This window comes from Falco naumanni, chromosome 12, assembly GCF_017639655.2.
Source record: "Falco naumanni isolate bFalNau1 chromosome 12, bFalNau1.pat, whole genome shotgun sequence".
In the NCBI taxonomy this organism is placed as follows: domain Eukaryota; kingdom Metazoa; phylum Chordata; class Aves; order Falconiformes; family Falconidae; genus Falco; species Falco naumanni.
The window spans coordinates 6,254,358-6,280,374 of NC_054065.1; the positions used below are offsets into that span (position 1 = coordinate 6,254,358).

The 26,017-nt window shown below is 38.4% G+C and overlaps 1 protein-coding gene across 7 annotated transcripts in view; it reads left to right on the top strand.

Moving 5' to 3' along the window:
* Window positions 1-26,017, top strand: part of PLCB4 (phospholipase C beta 4) — a 208,343-nt gene that overhangs the window by 135,074 nt on the left and 47,252 nt on the right. For 6 of the 7 annotated variants that reach the window (XM_040611916.1, XM_040611917.1, XM_040611915.1 and 3 more), the window contains 16 exons: window positions 259-340; window positions 1,438-1,538; window positions 2,129-2,186; window positions 6,764-6,872; window positions 10,351-10,561; window positions 11,194-11,287; window positions 12,143-12,222; window positions 12,682-12,766; window positions 15,327-15,417; window positions 16,310-16,405; window positions 17,904-18,004; window positions 19,692-19,727; window positions 22,381-22,522; window positions 23,163-23,247; window positions 23,464-23,588; window positions 25,577-25,628. In XM_040611916.1, the coding sequence (XP_040467850.1) occupies window positions 259-340; window positions 1,438-1,538; window positions 2,129-2,186; window positions 6,764-6,872; window positions 10,351-10,561; window positions 11,194-11,287; window positions 12,143-12,222; window positions 12,682-12,766; window positions 15,327-15,417; window positions 16,310-16,405; window positions 17,904-18,004; window positions 19,692-19,727; window positions 22,381-22,522; window positions 23,163-23,247; window positions 23,464-23,588; window positions 25,577-25,628 (1,548 nt within the window). The remainder of the gene's footprint in view (window positions 1-258; window positions 341-1,437; window positions 1,539-2,128; window positions 2,187-6,763; window positions 6,873-10,350; window positions 10,562-11,193; window positions 11,288-12,142; window positions 12,223-12,681; window positions 12,767-15,326; window positions 15,418-16,309; window positions 16,406-17,903; window positions 18,005-19,691; window positions 19,728-22,380; window positions 22,523-23,162; window positions 23,248-23,463; window positions 23,589-25,576; window positions 25,629-26,017) is intronic. The other variant, XM_040611919.1, reaches the window with a different exon arrangement.

Genomic DNA, 26,017 nt, shown 5'->3' on the forward strand with positions numbered 1-26,017 from the left:
AAGAAAACCCTCTTTTTGTTCTTTTTGCAGTTCATTATTTTGATGTATTTATTTGATGTATAATACATAGCTTGCAGGCAGAGCAGTGCTGCTCTGTGAAGCTTAGAGCACTTTTTCAACTGCAGTTACTTGGAGGCTGCTTACATTCATCAGTTGAAGCCAGAGGAAAATGTTGGCAGTAAAAGCAAGAGAGAGAACAGATTGTTTAAAAAGTGACTAACATTTCTTTTTTTTTTTTCTCCACTTTTTTTGTTATAGCATAACCAGAACCTTTGCATCAGGTAAAACAGAAAAAGTGATCTTTCAGGCACTTAAGGAATTAGGTCTTCCCAGTGGAAAGGTATTTAGTGGTTTTGAACAACTTCTATGTATACTAATGAATTGATGAATCATTCACATTTGTACCTGTGATCTAAGTCATTTGCATCACATAAAACCATGCCTATTGTTCATGAATAACTTATTAATCACTGAAGGTTGTTTACTAAAACCAAAATGTAATTAAATCTGTATGACAGTGGTCCTGAAACCTCTTAAATGAGACTTCCCTTCTTCTCTGTATTAGGCTACCTTTTGTTCATATATAGGAAGTACATGAGCACAGAACATGCACGTAACACTTTTTTTTGTTCCATGCTGTCCTCTCAGTTGCCATTTTGACTCCTCCTGGTCTTTGCTCCCTTCCATTGGAGAACCACTGTCCCATTCACAGTGGGAGCCACTGCCAGCAGCCCCGGAGAGGTGACAGCTGGTTACAGTCGCAGCTACTTTTTTCAGCTTTACTCCCTGTGCAGTCTCCCTTCTCGATTTTGGAGGCTCCAGGCCTTGGTGCTTGGCCCTTGGTGAGGGGGTAGCCCTGCAGGCTCAGCAGCTTGCTTTCTCCAGCCAGGGAGAGGGGGCTGTAGAAAGGTACAAATTCTCAGCTGGAGCAGTACCTGGCACCTGAGATGAAATTTTTCTTCAGTGTTGCACTTCCCATTTTGTTCAGAGGAGGACCTGATACTGAATGTGTTAGCCCTGTGTTCCCTCCCTCACAGAAGTTCTACATGCCCCTGTATGAAAACTGCTTTGCTTTTTAAAACCATCGCACTAAGCCTGGGACTTTTTCTCAATGTTCCTTGGCTTCAATATAAGTATCCTGAAATTTGTACAGGATTTTGGACTTTTGTGGTTTCTTTTAAACTTCAGAACTAAAATAAAGACTCTTTTCCAGTTCTGTAGAATGAATGTTACTCTAGGGTCAGAATATAAGCATGTTGAACAGATCTATGATAAAGATGAATAAGAACTTTTTTTCAGAAAATACAAAAGAAGCTAGATAAATGTATACTAGGTAAAGAGCTAAAACAGTTCTTGGTTGTTTTTTCTGATGCTCTTGGGAAGAAAGCACGTAAGCTCTCCTTTGCTGGATAAATGTACCTTTGCATTTTGTTGCAGAATGATGAAATTGAGCCTGCAGCATTTACTTACGAGAAATTTTATGAGCTCACCCAAAAGATATGTCCCCGAACTGACATAGAGGACCTCTTTAAGAAGATGTAAGTTCGAATGTAATATAATCTTGCTTTAAACTCATTTTGCTTTATTTTTAGTCCATATCTAATAGTTTCAGAAAATTGTAAAGATTATCTAACCTTGATTCCTAGTAGATTCAAGTCTATGTTTTTCCCCTTCCTTTCCTATCAGATTGTTAATGTAAAAGTTCATTCTGTATTTTAAAGCAACTTTTACATGGGTTAGAGGAAGCACCTGGAACTTTTTATTTGCATTGGCTTTACTAACTACTGTAATTTTAACTTGCTCCTTTAGGTGATTAACATAGTATGGGAACTAATGAAATGAGAAAATTGAAATTTTAAAAGATTCTTCGCTCAATTTATTCTCAGCTGGAGGACTTACATGTTGTTTTATGAAGTAAAGTTTGTTAAATTGTAGGAAGTGTGGGAGATATACTGTGCTAAGCATAGACAGTTAGTATGCTTTCTGTGACTGTTCATTTTGAGATTATAGAGCTACTTCAGGTAGAAAAGTAGGTGGTTTTAAAAGTATCAACAATGTCAACATGTAAATCATACCTACTGTAGCATCGTATATGAAAACTTACATTCTCTAATAAATTTCTTTTCAGCAATGGAGACAAAACTGATTATTTAACGGTAGACCAATTAGTGAGCTTTCTAAATGAAGTAAGCTTTTTCATACATTAACTACCATACAAGTCTGTCTGCAGTGGCTTGCTTCTTCCAATCTTTCCATTGCATGAATCATGCCATTATTTGCTATGCTATTGATCTGCTGATCTTTCCATTATGGTAACATCCAGGTGCAAAAATCAGCTCCAACCTTGTATGTTGTGCTTTCTACATGTTGGCTTTGCAGATTGCATCTGTTGATTACTTGCTGTTGTGTTATGTTGTGTGTTATGTGTGTTTTATACATTTTTATACTGTTACATTCAGTGCAGTTTCAACTAAAATACACCCAGTATTTTATTATAAGCAATTAGTTTACCTGTAGGCCACAGCTAAACAACACCTGCTAATCTGTTTGAATAATAGAAAAAATGAAGTCGGATTTTATAAACAGTAGTTTGATTCTTTTCAACAGTATTATTTCAATCTATTACAAATATAAGAGGGTATTTTAAGAGTTTGTATATGATTTTTAAAATCCTATGTGTGTAGAATAAGAGGAAATATTGCTGTATACAGTTGTTGGCAAGAGTCTTTAGTGTTTCTTAAAAACATCATGACTGTGCGAAGTAGTTCAATAAACAGTGCAGGGTTGGGTTTTTTGCTATTCCTAAAGCACAGTAAGGTATAGAAGACTGACTCAATTGGAATTGCAACAATAAATGCACTATGTAGATTTGACAATAACTTGGAAAAAAATGGAAATGTAACGTGGATAGCTGCTTTATCACTCTGCATGATCTTTTAGGGACCAGGTGCATTACCAAAAATCTCTCCATCTAAAGTTATCTTACCACTTATAAATCCATTTTACGTATTGTTATATTTATTTATCTGATACTGCTGTATGAAGATTCAAGCAGTAAGTTCCCTATATATCAAATTTATTTCAATCAAAATTTTCTTTTTTCAGTAGGGAATGTATGCCTTGCTTTTCACCAAACCTGAATTACATGTAGAAAGATTAATCAAAAAGAAAAGATAGTAAGAAGATTAATAGCTTCAGGACTAATGGTTACATACTTGGGCCCTTAGTTTGTATCCACGTAGCACTCTCTATTAGCAAATTGGAGTACATGCTTAATCTTACTACCGTGAAATGTTCTTTTTTCACAGCTATTTACAAAGTTCAATGTCTAAATGCTTGCAGAACTGGAGTCATAGCTAAAGCATGTAATTTTTGCTTCTGCATTGAAGAGAGAAAGGATAATGGGATTTAAATTATAAACTATCCCCTTAAAATACCTCAGCCCCCTAATTCACCTGTAGTGATAGATACACTTCATTGTTTGAAGCACCCAGCCCTGTCCCCACCTTGAACGATATTAGCTTCTGAATATTTTTCTTAGTGTCAATCCTCATTTTTCAGTAGATTACTATTATCATTATTTGAAAATTGGTCTCTATTGTTTTAGCCGTTCTTTTTACACAATCGGTGTTAGGGACAGTATTGGAGAAAGATGCATCTTGTTGACTACATTGCTACTGACAACACATTTTGTGATTCAAAATCTTCTAGTTGGCCCTTCAGTTGGTGGCCAGTGCTGGGAAAAATTAGTCAAGTGGTTTTATAGAGTAGGCATTAATTCTGATGACTGAAACTAATGCCTTTGTTTGTTTGCTGGAGGTCTTTTGGTCTCCAAATAGTTTAAAGTTTTGGTAATGATTTGAAGGACGCTAAATGACCCAGAATTTCCCTCCTGAAGTGATCATTGCTGTCCCTTTGACAGCTTGCCAACACTGCAATTAGCAGCGGTGGTTAATGCTGGAAAATTTCAAAGGATTATTATCATTATATAGGAGAGGGGAGTTACTTGGCAAAGCAGTTATTCATGAGAGTCTTTAACTTGAATTATTTTGAATTCAGTAACTTCCTAAGCATGCTGCAGAAGCTCTAAGTATTATGGGTTTGTAAGGGAGCATGAGGATATGTTACTGGGTATGAGGGGAGGGTGAGCCACTTTCCTGGAGTTTTTCCAATTTGACTTTTAAATGCTGCTGGCTGACAGCTGATTTAACTGTGCATCAGTATTAAAGCTTCTGGGAAGTTTTTAGAAATGTAATTATTTTCAGGCACCAAGTATTTTGTCTAGGTCTTCTTCTTTTTAACATCCAATTTTAAAAAAAAATGTAGAAAAGGAACCAAAATCATTACTGTTAAGACTTGCTCCTGCCATTCATTTGCTGTAATAAATTAATAAGCCAAGTAACTCAAAATGGAAATACAGTAGTCTGACCAGGATTCATCCTTTCTTCTGGGAAGGAGGTATGAGGAGATCCTTTTCCATCCCCCTCTATCGCACTTCCCCTCCTCTTTCCCACTTCCTTGCTTTCCCTCCTTCCCTTGTTCTTTGATTTTCATCTCCATGAAAGGACACCCTTCTTACTACTGCACAGAACAATTTCAAGAGGCGCATTTGGCCCTGGCACATTAAGAACTGCTGTGCATCTCCGTATCCACTCAAAGAGGAGACTAGAGGCCAGGCTGGGAAGGCTAAATGATCTTTCTCTCTTTGCAGAACCATACAGGCATTCGTTCTCCCCATGCTTTTAGATGGGTCACCCTCGTATGGTTAAGAATGTCTATTACAGCATAAGGGCATCCTGTATAAGTAACTAGAACAACCAAATGCAATTATGGTGGACATACACAATTAGTCCTGGGGCCTGTTGTCTTTATAGGTGAAACTTCATGCATTTTAGTTTCATCAGCTTTGGTGTTACAACTTTCCTGTGCCAACAAGTTCAGTAGTGCAGAACGTTGCCTCATGAGACACTAGTAAGCAATCTTCCTTTTTTTTTTTTAAGTAAAACTTCATCAGTTGTCAGTTTTACTTTATTTTTTTAAACTAAGTAAAAATGAAGACACGCTTTTGTTCAAATGGAAAAATGAGTGATAGTCACTGCTACAAGATTAATACTTTAAGAGTAATGTTTTACTCTTAGCTCCTTCTGATAAGTCTGGGACTGTTCTAAAGAGGAGACTTTTTGCTTTATCCCATTTATTTTCTTCTGTTTGCTTATGACTAACTGTAGAAGAAAGAGAGTGGGGAAGAGCACTTTTCTTGAGTTAAAAGCTTCCCTACTATTTCTTACAATTTTTTGAAGTGGTGTATTGTCACTAATGGTATAAAGCTTGTCATTTGTCACGGTAGACTGTAGTGTTGCATGCCAGTGTTGTGTTGTGCACTGCTTAGCAAGTTATGTCCTGCATCCATCTGCTCTCATATCATATTTCATCTGAGTTTTACTTAGATATCCAGATAGCTGATCTGTAGTGAATGAAACTGCTGTATTTTAGATGCTGCAGACTGTCAGTAGCATTACTTGAAAGATCCCTCCTTAAATGCATGATTAAATTGGCATTGGTTGTAATTTCTTGGAATTAATTAAGCACATATACCAATGTATTGATTGTAAGAGAAGAGACCAAGTGCTTGTTTTTGATTGGATATTGGGTTTTTTTTAATGAAAAAAATGTTGAAAAGTTTACACATAAGGAATTACAGCAAATGCTGATAGTGCTGTGCCAAGCCATATCAACACCATCCTGTCCACTCCAAATTATTGATCGCCAATATGGGGGTGGCCTGTTACATTTCTGGATTCTGCTTAAACTAAAGCTTGAAAACTGCACCTACTGGGGTAAAAGTGTTTTCAGTCACATTTATTTCTTTGTTTTATTGCATCTGCTTACATGCCACTACTCCGTTCAATTCTGTTTTTAATTTTCTTTTAATGGAGAATCAGGCACACAGTGTGCAGCTCTAATCCAGCATGGAGGGAAAAAAAAAGTTACATAGCACACTATTAAGTGAAAACTTAAGAACTTCGAGTTTTAGTAGTGTATTAGAAATCACTGCTAAATTGTATCTAAATATTAGATATATTATGAAATCCTCATATTGTAAATTACTGTGAACTGAAGAGATGATACTGTGAAGCTCTTTTAAGTTGTACATATTTCTTCTAAGAACCTGCACTGTTTTTTGAATAGTTAATAATGCAATGTTTCCATGATTCATCAATAATCATCAGTAGATGCATATTTCTAAACTTGGGTTTCAAATTCTGTATTTATAGTATAGCTTTATTTTACTTTTAATTTTTACTTTATCTGTAGATATTGCTGAAGACATGCATTTTTGCAGAGGTGATTACAGTGCCATCAGTCAAGTCTGTCAGTTTACATGACCTGCAAAAAAGATTAGGAAGAGAGAGAAATTGCAAAGGAGAAATTTAGCTATTTATTTTCAACATTTCATTTGCACTTATATAACGTGCAATCATTACTTTCATGAACAGGCAAGAGCAGGACCAGTTATATGGAATGCACTGGACTGTGGTTTTTGGAGATCTTTTTATAGTCAAACTGCCTAGGTTTCTTATGAAAGTTAAGGTTCGTTTTCTGTCTAAAGCTAAAGTTACTGTTGAATAGTCTGTAAATTTTAGGGCGCTTTTTTTTTTTTAAATGTCCACTTCTTTCTTTCTCATCTGCAGTAATGAAATGCTCTTGGATGATAGCCATGCACTATATTGTTTTGCTGAATTCCATTGTTTTCTAACCTTAGCATCAACGAGATCCTCGGCTCAATGAAATTTTATTTCCCTTTTATGACACAAAAAGAGCAATGCAGATAATTGAGACATATGAGCCAGATGAAGACTTGAAGAGTAAAGGTAAATGTGGGAGGGAATTCAGTGTTCACTGTTTTTTTAGATATTTGGGGAATTTGTTCCAAAGCATCCAGACTTTTAAAAGGGAGCTTATAGTCCTTGTGATCAGCGGGCAAGAACTTGTGTTGCCACCCAGAAACGGATCTGATGAAAAATACCTCCCCCTCAAAATCAGCTTTTCTTTAAAAAGATTGTTTCCCTGATCCAGATTACAGTGTGGCTACAAAGACAGCCACCTTGATACTAAAATAGGAGAGGCTAGGATTGAGTAAATAAGGAACAACACAGAGACCCCTAGCCCAAGGTAACATGCATGTGGCTATGGGTGAGGTCTCAGAGAGGCTGCAAAGAGATATTGTGTAAAAATAAAAATTAAAAAAATTACCAGGTGTGCCATGGGGGGTATACATCCACCTTCTTACAATATAATCTGTATAGTGCTTGAGGGTGCGTTGAAAAATGTATTCTCTGAGCAAGAAGATTGCAGGCAGTGTCTCCAAGCCATTCTTGGGCTGTTTGTGTCCTAAGCTGCTATGGGTGTTGGAGGTGTCAGTAGTTGAACTTAGCTCCCAGTTCTTAGCCGTTCTGTTGAAATATCTTGGGATCAACTACAGAAATTAAAAATGTTGCTATCCCCGCCTGTCCTCCATGCCCTTTTGCTGGAAGTCACTTTCATCATAACATGAAGAGGAGGAGACTGCGCTTTGCAAAGCCCATAGGCCTTCAGCTCCTAACAGGAATGCACTTCTACTAGACATTTAGGCTAATGTATTGAGCTAGCACTTGAGAGGCAGAATAGCTTTTACACATCTGCTAGTGCTTCCCCTGCTCCTGAAGGATGTGCAACATCAGAGGCAGACAACAGGAGGAAGCAGTATCTTAAATTGCTTCAGTAAATCCGAGGCAGCTCTCACTTGGTGCTGCAGCCTTGGGTTCCCTGTGTGTCTTTATGTTGCTTTATGATCACAGGAGTTGACACCAGCAATGTGTTCCGCAGCAACACCTTTCACTTTCTTTAGGCCAATGGTTGGGAAGAGTTTACAGGTGTGTTCCTCAGACTACAAACTTAAGGAATCCTTCTGTAGGTGGATGTGTAGCTTTCACCATTCCTTACAGTACTTCAGTTGTTTTGACCAGACCGCTAGGGGAAGAGCTTGTACTGTATATGCTACTCCAGATGCTGCAGTGTATGCTGGGTTAATAGATTGCTTTTTTATTAGTGTGAAAACATGGACTTTCCAGGCATCACCTGGGAGAGGAGGAGGTATTTCTCTTATCTAGAAGTATTTTGTACATGTTATGAGGATTTTCCACTCACAAGCAGTGTAACTTACTTCTCTTCCTCTCTACATGAAGTAGAATTCTCCAGGTATTAATTATTACTTGATTTTAGTAAACTCTTCCCTTTTTTTTTTTTTCTTAAAAAAGCACTCATCTGTGATTCTTCTTGATGCCAGTGTATTTCACATATCTGCCAAAATAAGGAAGGCATACTAATGTAGTGGCCACCTCCTTAGGGGTGGAAAATGTAAAAACATGTTTTATGAAGGTGGAAATTAATATAGAACTGGAAAACAATATTCAGTAATTTGCAAAGAAGAGGATTTTGCAGGCACCAGGCTGTAGCAAGGGAATTACATTGGCTTATTATTTTAGTCAATAATTGAATCTTGGCTAATTATTTAGGGGTTTTTTTGATTTATATTTCTAACAGGTTCTAAGTAAATTTGGTAAAGCTGCTGCAGGGATAGGGTTATGGAGAGTAACAACAGAAAAACAGCAGTGTCCTCTTACAGTGTTAGTCCATTGGTTGTATTCACAGTGCAATCAGAGAAATTATTTCATACAATGTGTTGAACCTTAGTATGTAAAGATGGCAAGAAATTATCTCACCAGTGGCTATTCTCTGCAGTCTCTTTCCTCTTCTTACATATAACTTTGCTGCTGAGTAAAATAATTAAACTCGGCATCCTTTTTTGCTAAATCATGTAGCTTAAGAAACAAGGCTGATGCACAAGGCAGTAGCAATAAGCTACTTCAGTAACAGAAGACGTAAAGCTGCACAAGTTAATGCTGCGGTTTAGTAACCAGAGTCTGCTCAAGAACACTACAAAAGCAAATTCTTCCACCTGGTCAGTTCATGTCAAATATACGAAGACCAGTCTGTTCAGCACAGAGCTCTGTTAAGTTGCTTAAGTCTTAGCCATTATTTGTCTAGAACACCTGCCCAGCTGTGACTTTTCTACTGCATGATGCATTAGATGCACGGTGATTAATAAAATAAAAGCATTCTTAAAGCTGAAACTTCCATTTTGCCTCCCTTTTCCCCCCTTCTTCCAAAACTCAGTATCAACTGAGAAGATAAGAATAAGACATTACACAACATTTCACCTCTGGCTGACACTGAGCACAGAAAATTTAAGCTCCAGTAGAGGATTTTTTCAAAGTTAGGAGCAGAACAAAAAGCAAGATTACTGGAGTTACTTGTATAAGAGAAAATGCTGTCTTAAAGAAAATGAAAATAAGAATGCTGCAACCTGTGCTTTAACAATAGCAGAGTGTTAATACATGACTTTAGGAAGAGCAATCTCCAAATTAGTGCCAGATAACCATCTTCTGCAGTGACTCTTTGTGAGTAATCCCTTCTCTCCAACCCCAGATAATTTTTCAGTCTCTTGGCCACCTTAAAACTGATATTGTAGTACTGCTTATTCTTACTTTCTTTTCATTAAATTTGTTCCTTGATATATCATTTTTTTATACTTTATGAAGCATATAATAGCAGAGAAATGAGACAAGTGTTATGCATTCTATCCTCTGAATTACTGTATGTCCTGTGTTCATTGTAGAAAATTACTTGCCGTTCATTATAAAGGAATCAACCTGTATTTCAAACAGTAAACTTGAAGATACCTTAGGTTTTCCTAATGCTTTGCAAATGAAAAAAGACAATCGTTTTCAGGTATACCTCCTCTTGTTTTTGTCAGTGGAGAACAGTCACTGCACATGCTGCAAGCTGATTAACAGCAATGTGGCAGTCAGGGCAGGACTAAATATAAGAGAGTGGAGAAAAGTACCGTAGATACGAGACTGGTACATGCAAACCCACAATTTCTGGCTTACAAAGTTCCAGAGCCCCAAATTGTTGGGAGTATTCTGAGGAGATGTCACTACTTACTTGCCGCCTTCACATCCTGTTGATGCCTTAGGTCTACTAGTGGCAAGCGCTGGACATAGGATAGTGAGCTAGGAGGGCACCTGATTTTTCTTCTTTTGTTATCTGGGAACACAGTGGCAGATTTTGCACCAGAGACACAGTTGCTGGTCAGCTTGGAGCACTGGAAGGGGAAAGTTTCTTTTGCTTGCAAAAGCCTATGTAGATATAGCTTTTGTTCTAGGATTCCTGCTCTGTGAGGCAGTTTGATTCCTGCCCGCTATAAATTTCTAGTAGTAATTCCCCATGCTTTCTTCTTCCTTCTAGGAGTCATATCAAGTGATGGGTTTTGCAGATACTTGATGTCAGATGAAAATGCCCCAGTTTTCCTGGACCGTTTGGAATTATATCAAGAGATGGACCATCCTTTGGCTCATTATTTCATCAGTTCCTCTCACAATACGTATTTAACAGGCAGGCAGTTTGGTGGCAAGTCTTCAGTGGAGATGTACAGACAAGTGCTTTTGGCTGGATGCAGGTTGGAAGCAGAAGATAACAGCCTTCAATATCTGTGAATCTAATAGTTTAAACCTACACAATATACCTTGGTGTTGATACATTGCATAATTGAATGTATAAATTTATGAATGTGGTAAATGAAAATACACATATTTAAGACGCCATTTTTCTCTCAAAAAAAATGTTGAAAGGCAGCAGAATAGCAATTGGTGTCAGGAGAGAGTTTGTGAGAAACAGAACAGAAGTTTGATCTCAGAATGACAACTGAAGAATTTCAGAGGGCTTTCTGCTTTGTAATTAACAAGTTTATATGTAAATGAGAATCAGATTATGATTTCCTGCTTCATTTCTTGACATACTGGAATGTGTCATAGTTAACTGAGTAAGAGAATAAGTTAGAGTGTTACAGTGCTAAAAACATTATTATTCGGGGGTAAATGTATTGACTCACACGTACTATATTTAGGGTAGTATAACTGAAGTTATAAAAGCAGTCTGAAATTACAGATGTGCAGCTTAAAAGGAATTATGTAATGCCCAAAACTGCTTTGTAACTTACTGCTCTGAACATCACTGCTCAGAACACATCCCAGATAGCTTGCCTGTACGGAAACACTAAGGAAGCTGACATCGTTTTTCATGGGTCTTTAGGTGTGTTGAGCTTGACTGTTGGGATGGCAAAGGTGAAGACCAGGAACCAATAATAACGCATGGAAAAGCAATGTGTACAGATATTCTTTTCAAGGTAGGTGCCTGACCTCTACACCTGGCAGTAAACCCCAGTAGAACCCCCGGAGAAGAATCCGTGCAGGGCACCTTTCCCTCCTTAGCACCCAGACACTGCTCCCTTGCTACAAACTGACAGATTCCATAGGTGCGTTTCTTGCCCCTAGATCTTAGGGCTCATTTTTGACTCATGTCATATACCCCTGTGTTAGGTCTGCCTTTCCACAGAAACTGCAGGAAGCAGGCTTCCTTCTTTTACCCCATATTTTCACATCTTGTGGCTCTTTGCACTACAGAATGAATATCTTCTCCATTGTCTGAGAAGTTCCTTACTGTGGAAAAAGCCTGAAGATGCATGATTTACTTTGGGAATAGAAATCCTTCCGGGCAAGAGAAGATGGCAGCAGATTCAGTGGTAGTGTTGATGGGTTCTGGGTGAAGCTGCCATCATGCTGCAGGCACAGTGACGCATCTGTTGGGTGCTCAAGTCCAGGTTGTTTTAGGGGAACGGAGAAGAATGAGCATGGCTTCACTTGGTGCATGTGAGACTGGGGTCTCTGTTTCTCAAGGTGGGGTGGAGAATAAAAAAATCTTTTCAGTATGATTGTAATTTGATCTGTTCTAATTTGAATCCTATTAGAATCATAGGATCGTTTAGGTTGGAAAAGACTTTTAAGATCACCAAGTCCAACCGTTAGCCCAGCACTTCCAGGTCTGCCAGTAAGCCACAACCCTAAGCGTGACATCTAGGCATCTTTTAAATACCGCCAAGGATGGTGACTCAACCATTTTTCTGGGCAGCCTGTTCCAATGCTTGACAACCATTTCGGTGAAGAAATTTTCCTAATATCAAATCTATTATTCTATTTTATAGGATGTAATTCAAGCCATTAAGGAAACAGCATTTGTTACATCAGAGTATCCTGTCATTCTTTCATTTGAAAATCACTGCAGGTATACAGTGCACTTTTTTTTTTCTTTTTTTTTTATAGTGCAATATATGGCAGAGATGATATAGCTCAAAAATATTAAAAATTGAGTGTACTTGAAAACTGTGTAGGGATATGCAAGTATATTGAATATCACTTGGAAGAGACTATAGTTTAATATACTAGTCAATCTTTGTCTAGCTTAATAATGGCAGTATTTTTATCTGCATTAAAGCTGTGAAATATATTTGGATGTTCCATTAGCTGTGTGGGATTCAGTTAATCTGCTTTTTTGCTCTTATTAATTCATCTATGTCAGATAATAGACTTTTATTGACAAAATAATTACAGTAAAGTTAATACTTCTCATTTGAGAGAAAGTGGGCCGTATATAATTTGGGATGTCTACATTACTTAGTATTCTGTTTTGCTGAGCAATAGTGATTTCTTTTTTATATTTAAAAATTAACGTGATCTTTTCTAGCAAATATCAACAGTACAAGATGTCAAAATACTGTGAAGATCTTTTTGGAGATCTCCTGTTGAAGCAGCCTCTAGAAACGCATCCAGTATGTTATATTCTACCAGTTGTTTTTTATATTAGCTGTATTTATAAGAGATGCTAAACTGGGATCGTATCACCTGTAGTGCTGTGTGCTGCCAGTCTTGTTCTTTCAAAAATGACTAGGGCTTTTGGGTGTCTATGCTTTTTGCTACAAACTTGTCATTATCTGATTTGTTTAATCTGTTTTGTACAGGGCTCTGATGAGCAGCCTGGGGAAATCCATCCCCTTGATGTGTGATGTAATATCAGCACGTACATAAAATACACCACATATATTGTATTTGCAGGTCATACATAACTCTGAAATTGTCAGTCACTGTTGAAAACCAGTTAATTATAAATTGCATGGCCTCAGCTGAGGAAACCTCTTCCTAGCCTCACTTTGCATGTTTCATGCTCCAGATCAGGTCCTACAGTCTAGGTGGCCCCCACTACTGCATGAAGAATTAAATTAAACACAAAGAGTTCCCTGCAGTCTCATTTGGACTATCAAGTGCACTGTAATCTGCACACATTTCACTCTCCTGCATGGCAGGAGATAATAAAAGACACTCATTTGCAAACACAATATTTGAGACTTTAATAGCTTGTTACCCAGTGCTTGCAGCTACTCCTCCAGGCTTTCCTTACTCTCGTGAGGAATGTGCTTACCATCAGCCAGCAGCCACCCAAAACCTGCAGATGCTTTTTAGTGCTGAGGGGGACCACAGCAGAGAGGACTCTGCCTTACCTTTCACCTCCTGTCCATGTACCCTGGCAGAGGGGCTCCTGGCATTATCATCCCTAGAGCTTTGCTTTTCTTGGCTTTCCTTGCGTGTTGCAGGGATGGCAGTGCACAAGGTTTTGTGAATGTCAGGTTGCTGTCCTGAAAAGTGCATCCCAGAGAAGTAAATCTGTAGTGTTCCCCTGTAATGTATGTAACACCTTGCCACATTCCTCACAAATGACAGTTTCCAGTGGCTTTCAGGGAAGCCTAAAATACGGCTGGCCAAAGGCTGCCATGCTGCTACCTCAAGGCCCAGTGTTTAGCCTCAGCTGCCTCTGCTCTGTAGCATGAGACTGAGCCTTCTGCATTTTGTGTCCATCCCTCCTCATGGGTAAATCCAGTCCCTAGCTGCTCACAAAGCAAATGTTGCTGAGATGGCAGGAGGAGCTTGAAACTTGTGTTTTATGAGTCCTTGCTTTCTGGTACCTCAACTAGTCGATGGAGGAGGGTGGACTTAAAAGAGACGTTGTACTGGCTGAGGCAGATTTGGTTTTAAGTAAAAGCAAATTTTTGTCCAAATGAGCATCCCACTGTGCCCTTGCTTGGGGATGCAGACTGTCATCCTGGAAGCCTGGGGATAAATGAGCTCTGCGGCACTGACATCTAGTGGAATCACAACCCAGGTGCTCTCAGGAACAGCTGTTCTTTCTTCATCCAGCACACTGGAACTCCCATGACTGAGCTAGCCTGGTGGTTGTGGAGGTTTGCACCCATTCCTGTGGGTTTGGGTTTATTTTTTGTTGGTTTTGGTTTTTGGGTGGGGTTGTTTGTGGTTTGTTGTTTTTCTTCTGGGCTGTTGTTTGTCACCTCTGCTGCTTTTATTTGATTTCAAGTCATGGTGCTTTGTTCTTTTGTTTCTTCATATAACATGCTGCTTCTGCACAGCTCGGAGTTGGATTTAAGAATATCTGATTATGTCTTCTAATAATTTTTACTAGTCCTGGAAATATCTTCTACTCCTGTATCATTAGTTCACAGGAAACTACAGTCTGTAGTACCAGCGACTCCTTGCTTAATAGTCTTAGCAGCCTGAGGGTAGAGAGGGTGCTAATTACCATGCCCAAATCTCTGTTTTCTAACCTCAGTGATGTGATGTGACTTAAATCAGAGGAGTTTGTACTTTTTCTTTTTTCTCAGTAATATTTTATCTCCTTCCCCAAACTGGAACAAATCTTAAAATAGTACTTCCTGGTGTATGTGAAACTTGCCATTTGCCTTTCACAAATACTGAAGATGTGACCCTGTAGCCCTAGTGGCAGAAACAGTCCTCATTACCTAGCTAAAAACTGGGTAGTTTTCCATTCACCAGTGCCAGCCCATTTCTACTCTGCAACTATGTGTGGGCTGCCGCACTTGCGTTATTACAGCTTGAAGGGACCATAAAAGGTGACTTATTTAGAGATCAAATGATAATGGGCTAAACTGTGACTTGGACTCTGTGTGAACCACAGGGAGAGAGGGAAAGTAGAAAGTCCTCTAATGAGGAGTCGCAGATTGCTTCTGTGCAGGCAGGAGAGGGAGGGAGACATTTTGAGCGGTGCAGCTGAGGATGGCATAGGCTGGAGACCAACATGCTGGATTCAGCCAGCAACATTTACCTGAGCACAGCCTTCCTCTGGGATGGTGAAGAAGCAGAAGCAACAATAAAACGGCAGTCACACTATCTCCCAGGGTTTGGCCTGAGGCGGCACTGCTTCTTCACTGCCCTTTACTATTGCTGTCCTGAAGTCAAGATCCCAGACAGGGACACAGAGGCCAAATAGCTCTTATTAAGCCTTTTCTTTAAATTATTTTACAGCTTGATCCAGGTAAAGCCTTACCTTCTCCTAATGACCTCAAAAGAAAGATTCTCATAAAGAATAAAAGGCTCAAACCTGAAGTAGAAAAAAGTAAGTAAGCTTGTCAAGTATTAAATTAAATGAAAGTCTAGATAGATACAAAGATACTTTGTTACTGAAGTTTCTAAATTGCTTGTACTTTAGTGTTGGAAGAATATGAATTCTATGTAAATAACATTTTGTTTGCTCTTGTGTTTCGAATGAGTGCCAGACTCTGGGCATTGATATCAGCATGTAACATAGACATAGATAGGCCTAGAAATGTAATCCCGGGACTTTTATCAGATTGCTGGTTGAGCTAAAATATAACGCAGATAGAATCTCTTGTAAATTCTGCCTACACTGGTATGTTTGCATTGCTGGGGTTTTCCAGGATAAGCATAAAATGAAATGGAATTTCAAATTGCTGCTTTTGCTGTTGTTGCCAGTTTTGATATTTATCTTCTTTCAATAATAATGTTGCTGTGTTAGTTTCCAGTATGGCTGTAGTGATAAACCATGGTCCTTCTCAATTCAAAGATAAGCATGCAGACCTTCCACTGACTTCAGTCATACATGACTATGTTCATACTATCTAACTGAAATGCACATGGGAACATAAAATCCAAGCACTTTGCCTCCATTTGCATAGATCAAGCACCAAAGAGATAGGGGTCTATTTATTCTTTGAAGAAGGAATATGCTTGCTTCAAAGGTTTTTTTGTTAACTTCAGTGAGCTTTGGATACAGTCCTTACTGACTGCTTATCAGTTCTAACAACAGCGTATGTCTAATGATGCTCCTATTCTGTAAAATTTTATTGCTAAATGGAAACTTAGAGAACCCATTAAATAAAAGTATGTCTTGGGATCAGAGAACCATTTATGATTGTTCTCATGTATTTCTTTGTGCTACAAACTGTTTCATGTCATGCCTAATTTATTTTTATTTTTCTTATTAACAGAACAGCTTGATGCTCTGAAAAAGATGATGGAGGCTGGGGAAACTACTGCTCCTGTAAATATCCTTGAGGATGATAATGAAGAAGAAATAGAAAGTGGTAAGGATTTTATAGAGAAAGGCTCTCAAACATTGCCTGTGGTAAATCAGTAGGCTGGCATGAGCAGCTAGTATGCCCGTTACCCATATGCCCATGGTCTGTGGCAGCAGCAGTAAGTCTGGGCTCAGTGCAGGACCACTGATCTCCAGCCTTACCATCTCATCTCAGATACATACCGCAGCTGCTCCTGGCTCTGTGGCAGGCTGTGGTAGGAACGTGAGCTTGGGTGGTAACTTCCACTTACAGTTCAAAAGTCATGTTGGAGCAGCAACCAAATCAGATTTTCACTGTGTGTGTGAGAGAGACAGACTGGGAAGCTATGATCTTTGCTTTGTAAACAGATTTTGTCAGTATTTTTAATACTTGTGTCAACATCAGATTGGATTATTGCATTATACTTTATAAGGATAAAATGAGGGATAGGATTTTTCTTGCCAAACTTTGGATATCTTCAGTGTAAACTTCTAGCTCAGAGCCAGTGATGTAGAATGTGTTTATGGCCAACAGAGAAAAATAGACATATCTAGGGTATGATTCACCTTGTCTGTTTTAAATGTCCACCTTCAGAAGAGGTGAATCATGCATTACCTGCAAGTGACTGAACCATGGTACTGTCCTGTGACCCATGTCATGCCTCTTGGTCCTCTCCTTGAGTTCCCCCCCACACACACCCCCGACCAGTACAAAGCCACTGCTGTTGCAGTCAGTAGAGGTCCTCATGAAAAGATATTCTTTGTGATGCAAATCTTAGTATCTGTCCTTGCAATGCTAAAAAAGGCTGAAGTACAATTATTTTTTGGAGAAGCTTCTTGGTATATTTCTTTCGGTGATCAAGGAGCATGGAGGAGATTCTGTTGTTTTCCAGGCTGAATTCCATTGGGATACTTATTTCTAATAGTGTTGTTATTGCGCTGTGTTATTAATTATGTGCTAGACTACCAGGAGGCTCAAATAAATGTTTTCTAAAATTGTTTAAATCCATATGAATAATGTGATTAATGGTTTTGTGTTTGTAAAAGGACTTTTCAGCTTTGAGTACACTAAATTCTAATGGAAAATCACCTTAAACACAAATAAAAATGATTCCCTGTAATAGGGGCACATAACGAGGCTCTAACAATGCACATGAGAAGCCTGAACACCAGCGACTTTTTACATCTTTTTTTAAAGAACTCTGTCTTCATTTCTTGTTATTTCCCCAAGCCTGTTGGGTTGGTAGGTTATTGGTTTCTTTTACACTTTCGCTAAGCAAATTACAGATTCCTTCAAAAATACAGTAAAAATTTCTCTTACTAACCACGTCAGAGCTGTAAGAATCTCAGGCCTTAGCTGTAATTTACTACTGATGCTTGGAAATCTACTACCCTGGATTTTATTTCTTGTTTTTAAAAAATGCCAAACCCAAACCTGTGTATTCAACTGTCATTTGTTTCACCTCTCACAGAGAACCAGCAGTTGCTGTGTTTTTTGCACTGATCTTTTTTTCTTTTCTGTGCAGCTGACCAGGAAGAAGAAGCTCACCCAGAGTACAAATTTGGAAGTGACCTTACTGTTGATGATTACAGTCAAAAAGAAGCTGTTGCCATCAGTGTCAAAAAGGTGGGATTGCTTCTTACATACATTTCTTCGGCAGCTTTCTGTGGTGATGGGTGTAAAAGACATTCTGTTTTGTGGAAGCATTGCAGCACATGTTGTCAGAAGAGTCAAACCCAAGATCTTCACCAGATTCCTAAGCTCTAGGTTCATGAGAAGACAAAATTTTGTAGTCAAAAATATTCTCTGCTTGTTCAGGTAGAATATTTATTGAGGAAACAGAATTGGAGTAAACAAGTGGAGGATTTGAGCAAAAATGCTAATGAAAGGCAGCAAGCAGTTTTCAGTTCCTACCTCTGATCCTTGCGTCTCAGTTGTGGAGCCCTAATATGAGGTGGAATACTGGCTTCCTCGCTCAACAGTGGTTTTTGGCAAGGCTGCATCCTGTGTCTTTGTTACAGGGATTCACTGGGTCGTTAACACTTAGGGTAGAATCTCCTTTCCACCTACAGCAATGAAGGCCAAGTAGGACGATCCTTCTCCAGTGGGGTGGTATGGCAGTGAGGCTGTACCAGAGAGCCAGCTGGCAGACAGGGTAGAAGTCCCCTTTATTCCACTTATATCTGATATAGTACAGTGTATCAGTCTGTGCTCAGTAACTTGAATATTACTTGGCGGTAATTAGATACAGGTCATTGGAATTCAAAAATTAAGCCAGCTCTGACACTGAAGGCATTATTGCTGCTTGCTACAGAAAAAAATCCACATGTGAGTGCTAAGGTACCTTATCAGATCATGCTCCTCTGTCACTCGTTTTGGCCACTTCTCTCCTGTCTTGGCTACCTTTGGATCTTACTCCAGATAGAAGTATAGGTATGAAAATCTTTCACAGCACAGATGGCCCTTCACAGTATATCTCTAGGAGTGTCACTGAGACATCAGACGGACCTTCTTGGTATCTCTTCAAGTCAACATCTTTGCTTCTTCAGAACTTTGATGAATCCTCCCACTGAAGTAGCATTTTAAGTTCTTTGCTCTAGGGCTGGTTTCACTTACTAAGTCAGCTGGTCCTTAACTACCTGAGTGTTTTGGGATTTAGGTTTTTGATGATTTTTTTTCAAAGTAGTCACTCATCCTCAGCATATGTCCTTGGGTAACTTCTCTGCTTCTTTGCTGATCAGTGGCTTGATCTTTATTCTTTAGGAATGTATATTCAGTGCCAAGTCAACATTTATCGGTCTAAGATTCTCAGTAGTGGTAGCTTGTAATTGAAGACAGACAGCAGACTGTCCCATTCCAAATAACATCTTGAGACAGGCCTTTTCCAAATGTGGACATTTAAAGCACAGTTTACCACAGTCAACCTTAAGCTTTCAGAGCCTGGGCAGTTTGCATATATGGATCTGATGATCTTTTGTGTTGCCTGGGTGTGTCATTCTTTCATTCTTTGCTGAAACTTCCTGACCCCAGCTTCTAGTGATAGCACTGGTTTGGGCTTAACTGTCTGGCATCCTCCCTCCTATTCCCATTGGTAGCTATCTGTTGAATTTCCTATCTTGTGTACCCAAATTTGGAAGAAACTGCAAATTTTTGCAAGTGTATGGGACAAATGAGCTACACAGGCATGTGGAAGAGGGTATACTTTTTGCTAAATGCATTAACGTTTTGAGGATTATTTTTTTTTTTTTTCCTTACTGTGAGTGTTTCCTATTGCTTTTTCTTTGGGTAATGTATATATATTTTTTTCCCTTAGGCTGTTGAAGATTCTGAGCAAGAAAACAATAAAAAGGTGACATAGGATGTTATGTAGTTTATTGCTTTATATATAACATACATATTACTTGCCATGCATTCTTAGTGATTTAACAATTTTATGCTCAGTTTCACTGCACCTATAGAATATTTTTGAAAGTGTGTCTACCTCCTTTTGTCCTTTTGGGGTTTCTTCTGCTGTACTTTTATATTTGGGTTAGGGCTGTCAGAAAAAGTGGGGACAGACAGTGTATGACTTTTGCCAGCTTAGAAGTGCCTACTCTTTATCTCAAATGGTCATGCACTGGGAAACAGCAGTTCTTTGAATGGTGTTGAAATGTATCATCCCTGCTTCTTTTTTTTTTTCCCCTCTTCCCTTACCTTGACTGCACTTTGTTTTCCTCTCTCTTTTTCTTCCTTTTGCTTTCCCTTGGACTTGTGCATTTATCTTCTCCCAGGAATCCTTTCTGTAAGACTCTTCCTACCTCCCACTCTCCTCCTCCTCCTCTTCTCTCATTAAAGCTGCTCCTATTCCTAACCACACTTTGTTTCAGTCTATGTTGTTTTTTTCCATGAGTTCTGCTTCTTTTCTTGAGGGGTGGGGAGGTGTAAATAACAGAGAGAGACCAACTTTCCCCCACTGTTTTCTGTACCCCTGAAAGGATCATGTGCTGTTGTAACCATTACTTTCTTTCTGTAGGCTTTAAGAAACATTCCATCCTTACCCCTTTTTAATTAATAGTTTTAAAGTTGTGGACACTGCAAAAAGTATAGCCCATTTACGCTAAAAAATTATGGGTCTGCAAGTAATTAAAGTAGAATCAATGACCAAGTAGGTTGTCTTAAAACATTTTCTTAGAGCTAGTGTGTCAGTAATATGGTCTGTAGTCTGCAGGGTACTACTGCCTTGGCACTAAGGCATGCATAATCTGCCTTGACTTCCTTTTCACTGTGATTCATTGCTTAGACATTTATGTATCAAGATAGTAAAATATGATTAGCAATTCTAAGCAGTCAGTAAAAGGCATTGTTTTTTAGAAGGTGGGTGGTCAGTTCTTTCTGAATTATTGGCCTTCCAAAAATGAAGACACTGGAAAGGACTAGTTCCTTTCAAGAAATTTGGCCTGAATTTGATCTAAACTCTATTAACAAATATTGACATAGTGGCAAAATAAAGGCTTGCGTTCACCTAATAAAGGGATGTACCATTTGGCATATTTAGGGAACGGATCTGTGAACCCTCAATTGGAGGATTCTGAAGGCAGTTGGATTGAGCCCTGGTGTTGAGCATTAAAATATGGTATCAGTTTGATTTCATGGGCCACTGGAAGTCTAATTCTGTCTAAAATGTACATAAAACAATGTGTACCTGGACTCGTTCTGATAACCTGGCTATTCTATGCGGTCAGGAAATGATGTGCCTTGTGGCTGTAAATGTCTTATAGCATCCCATATATTGTTTACTTCACATAGTATTACTTCTTTGAAACATGTCCACACCCATTCTTTGTCTACATGCCCATAATGGTGGCAAGTAGTTTCACGTTTCTTTTACTCTCCCATCTCCTGAGTAAATGAGTTGCAGTAGTATAGGTTCTGTGAACTGCATTCTTCTTCTGTGAGAAAGGGCTTTGTGGTGCTTCCTGTTATTGACTGTTTCCTGATACAGTAATGAAGGAGAGCTTTTTGACAAATACTAGTTGCATTCTGAAAATAAAAAGCTGTACTGTAAGAATTTTTGAATATACTTAATGCTTCCTTGCAGAAGTTCACTGTTAGCCTACAGTAGGTTAGATTTTTTGGTACCTGGTTCACTGGTAGGAGAACAAGCAAAAATGTTTGTGGGAAAATGCCATGACAGTAAGCCTTGCTGAGTTTGCTTAGATTGACAGAGATCTTTTCTTTTCTTTTCCTTTCCTTTCTTTCCATGAAAAGAATGTGTTTCAAAGTGGTTTAGGGAAGGGAGAAAGTTGGACGGGTAGATCCACATGAAGAAGCGCTTCCTATTGTGGGTTTCTAGCAGATGAGATACTTGTAGAAAACTTTAGAAGTTCTGTTATAAATGTAATGCATCTTTATGTGAATGATGGATTCAGATTTTTATCAGTTCAAGTGGCTAGGAATATGAGCTTGGTACTGTGTCTCTTGTTGGTCTTGTGACATCTCTTTGTCCAGTGAAGGCTGTAATCCTGATATTTCAGTCTGCTTTTATGAGCAAAAATTAGCAATTGAACCTATTTGTGTTTTGATGTTGAGAAAGTTATACTCAGTCCCAACTATGCATTACCCCACAACAGTTGCTATCAGAAAATGTGTATTAAATCACAATTCCTAGGTATGTGTTTGACAAAGATAGATCATTATCTGCCACCATTGTTCGATCTGTTGTAGTATTTATCTTCTATCCCAAAGTTACCCTACTAACATCATGTAATATTTAGCCACTACTTAGGAGCTTTTCTGTCATCGGTCCTCTTGCATGCATTCTGTAACATTGATAGTGTTTGGTGCATCTATCAGTAAGAAAATAAATGTTAATTTGTGACATTCAATTTCCACTTTTATTGTATTAATTTGCACTTATATTTAACTTCCTACAGATTTGGGTATTATTTTGTATCACATTTGAAAATTCCAACAATGGTGTTTGCACACACAAATAGTGATTATTCTTTTTAATGTGTTTTCAGGGTTTAGTAACTGTTGAAGATGAACAAGCATGGATGGCATCTTACAAATATGTAGGTGCCACAACCAATATACATCCATATTTATCAACAATGGTCAACTATGCTCAACCTGTAAAATTTCAAGGTTTCGATGTAGCAGAAGGTAACATAAAAGGTTGAATGAAATAAAAGTATTTGTCTGCTTATTCTAGGTAGTTTTTTAATCTCTACATTTCCTGAGTTTAGAAATGGCTTAAGACTTTTATAGTTCCATGACCATCATCAGTATATTTTAGATCTCAGTTTCCTTGAATGTAAAGTTAGCATGTTATTCCATTGGTCGTCCACATGGAGTCACTAAATTACTGGGAGAATATGAAGCTGTTGAGGTTGCTTATATTCCATAGGCCTTTCCAACTAAACTGCTGGGTTTAGTTCACCTTTCTGTACAGTAAGGTGAACGTGATTGTCAATGGTCAGCAGTTAGCTCAGCTTTCATATTGCACACTAGACCATTTATCATGTTGTTTTGCATTATCTAGCCACACAACACAGACTCTCAATAACAGCTTTGTCCTAAACAAAAAAATGAAAGTTTTGTTGATTTCCCAGGAAGTGAAAAAAAAAAGCCAAGTCAGAAACCTTATGAAATTTCTCTTCAGTATAATTTGATTCTATGATTGACAGGTAATGGGGAAACAGACCAGGATTTGCTATATCCTGTTGTTACGTATAGTGCATGATTTTGAAATTTGATTCATCATTACAGAAATGTTTTTAAATGTCTTGTCTGTTCTTTCTAGAACGTAATATTCATCATAACATGTCCTCCTTCAATGAGTCGGTTGGTCTAGGGTATCTGAAGACCCATGCCATTGAGTTTGTGAAGTATCCTTTTACCTCCTCATACCGCTTCTCTGCTACTGCCACAAATAAACAAGTGTACCTTTCTAGATTTACAGTGTTCCACATCTATAAAGGAAAAGCGAAGGTAGCTCACAGGATGAGAAATAGTAAGATTAACGTAAGAAAATTGAAGATACCAGGATATGACCATACGTTTCTATGATGCTTTTATTTCATTTTCCTTGATGAATTATACAGTTATAATAAACGACAAATGAGTCGGATATACCCAAAGGGAGGCCGAGTGGATTCCAGTAATTACATGCCTCAAATTTTCTGGAACGCTGGCTGCCAGATGGTCTCACTGAACTATCAGACCCCAGGTAGGCAGCAACGACCAGTGAACCTCAATTCTAAAGAATGGCTTGGGTAGTAATTCTCAAACAGATGCCATGGATTTGCTTCTGGCATTTTTTGAGGAAACAGGCATATGGCTAAATTATACAGTGGGGTGGAATTACAGAAGCGTAAGACAAGGACCAATAAAAAACCATACATAGAAGGAGAATTCAGTCCATTTTCATGGAAAAATAATAAGGGTATGTAACCTCTCACATAAATGTTTAGTAACAAAAAGTGTTTAATTACAGGGTTATCACTGTTTTCACAAAACACAGCTTTGGTACAGTTGAATGCACGTCTGCAAAGTAAAGATGGAGGAGTGTGCAAATTAAGATGATAAGAAGTAATGACTGTGTGCCAGATTCATTTCTAGACCAGTTATTGTGAAGTGTTGGGAGTCATGTGTTCAGCATCAGAGAATGGGGTCTGACATACCAGCTGAGAGAATAATGCAAGGGAATGTAAATGCCTCTCCACCGTGTAAACTGAGAGGAGATGTACTGTTCCTGTTCAGTGAAAGTATGTGTATAACTCAGAGAGCAGGATTTGTTTTGTTTTGTTTTAATTAATTTAGGAATGTCTTCAGTCATATATGTACCAGACCAGTTTTTCCATTTTCTTTTCTTCAGCTGTATTAGTGCTTTTGTGCTTGCTTCCCTAACCCCCACTCCCCAAGCGGTGTCTTTGGTACTGCAGATGCTCCTAATGATCATACCCTGAGTTCTGTCCTGCAAAGCTTTGCACAGACTTCACTAGCTGAGGGAGCAAGAGAAGGCTGTACTCCATGGAATACACTGCTTGTAAAGCACTCCACTAAATCCGATATGGAGACTGGCAGCAGATATGCAGGCTTCACCCTGCTCCGACTGCCTCTGCCCACTGCATGTCAGTCTCAACCCCTTTTTTATTGCAAAATAAGAGTGGTAATTGTATAATTGGAAGTGAGAAGCTTTCCTGTCTTTAGTCTTCTGTGATCCCACTGTGCTGTCAGACTGAAGCATAATTGAGGAAATACAAGTTAAGGCTGCCCAGTAAAGCAAATAATAACTGATACGAGTATATGAGAATCTTGTATTTTGCGTAGCAGAGAACATACAGAAAAGTTTTTGTTCCCTTTTGAAGGTAGAGTCTGTTGGGCAAGAAAATACCCATGTTATCGCTAAACAAGGATGTTGTAGTGTAATTGGAAACCTCCAGGAAAACATTTTAGTTTTTACAAAGTTTGGGAGAGGGTTGGATGGGAGAGGGGGTCATGTGTTTTACTATCTGTATTTATATACAAGTGCTGTAATAATGCACTGAGTAAAACTTGTATGCTTTAAATGTTGAAACTAAGCAATGCTGCTGTGATCTTTGTGGTTTCTTTTTGTGATATTTTATTCAATTAAGCCTGTAGAAAACTAGTGCAATACTCATCTCACCTTCTTTAAAACATCAGAATACAGACAGCTTCATTGGAGTAGTGGTCTATGGTCATTGTAAACAAATACATACTTCTAGGTTGTCTCATCTAGTATGTTTTATGTCTGCCTTAGACTGACATTAATTGCAATTAAAGTGCCTGTATCCCTCTGTTATGCAAAGTGATTCTAGATCGCTAGCAGAAATGGAGACATCCGTACTGTAGATACCAAAAGTTGGATGATGGCAATCCTATCCCAGGCACTTGACATGACCACAGTCTGATGTTCTCTGCCTGCCGGCTGTGTTTGAATTCAGGGAGAGACTGTTTTCTCATCACAGCTTAAAATTCAGCTTGGTTGATAAGCTGTTAATACTGTGAAGAAATCTGAGGTTTTCTTACTGCTTCCTTTTATTTCTTAGATGTCTGTGGTTTATCTGCATTAAATTTAATTTTTTTTTTAAACTGATTACCCTGGAAAAACAGCCTTATTTTCTTTTCTAAAAAGGATTTTTCACGTTCTGCATTATTTAGAAGGAAACAGTAATTTTTTTTCTCTCTTGACAGATTTAGCAATGCAGTTGAATCAAGGAAAATTTGAATATAATGGATCATGCGGGTGAGTGACATGATTTAAACTGATACCACAATGTATCAGAATCCTTTACTATGGTTTTAATAAAATTTTGTCACTATTGATTGTGTTACAAAACAAAATAGGATGCTAGGTGAAGAGTAGAAATTAGCAGAACTCTGGGAAAATGATCCTCTGCAAGAAGGTATTCTGATGAACATCCTTTTTAATTGTGCCCAGTTTTTAAAGATGAGATAGAAGAGGCTTTTTGAATTATGAAGTTTGTGAATACCATACACAGTTACTCAAATAAATCTTCAGCTTCTGTTCTTAATCTTTCTTTGAAGATATGCCTTAGAATGCATTTTCATTGCACAGTTCACAGAATTGCCAAATTTACTTGGACAGGTTGAGCCTTAATACATGGGGAATGG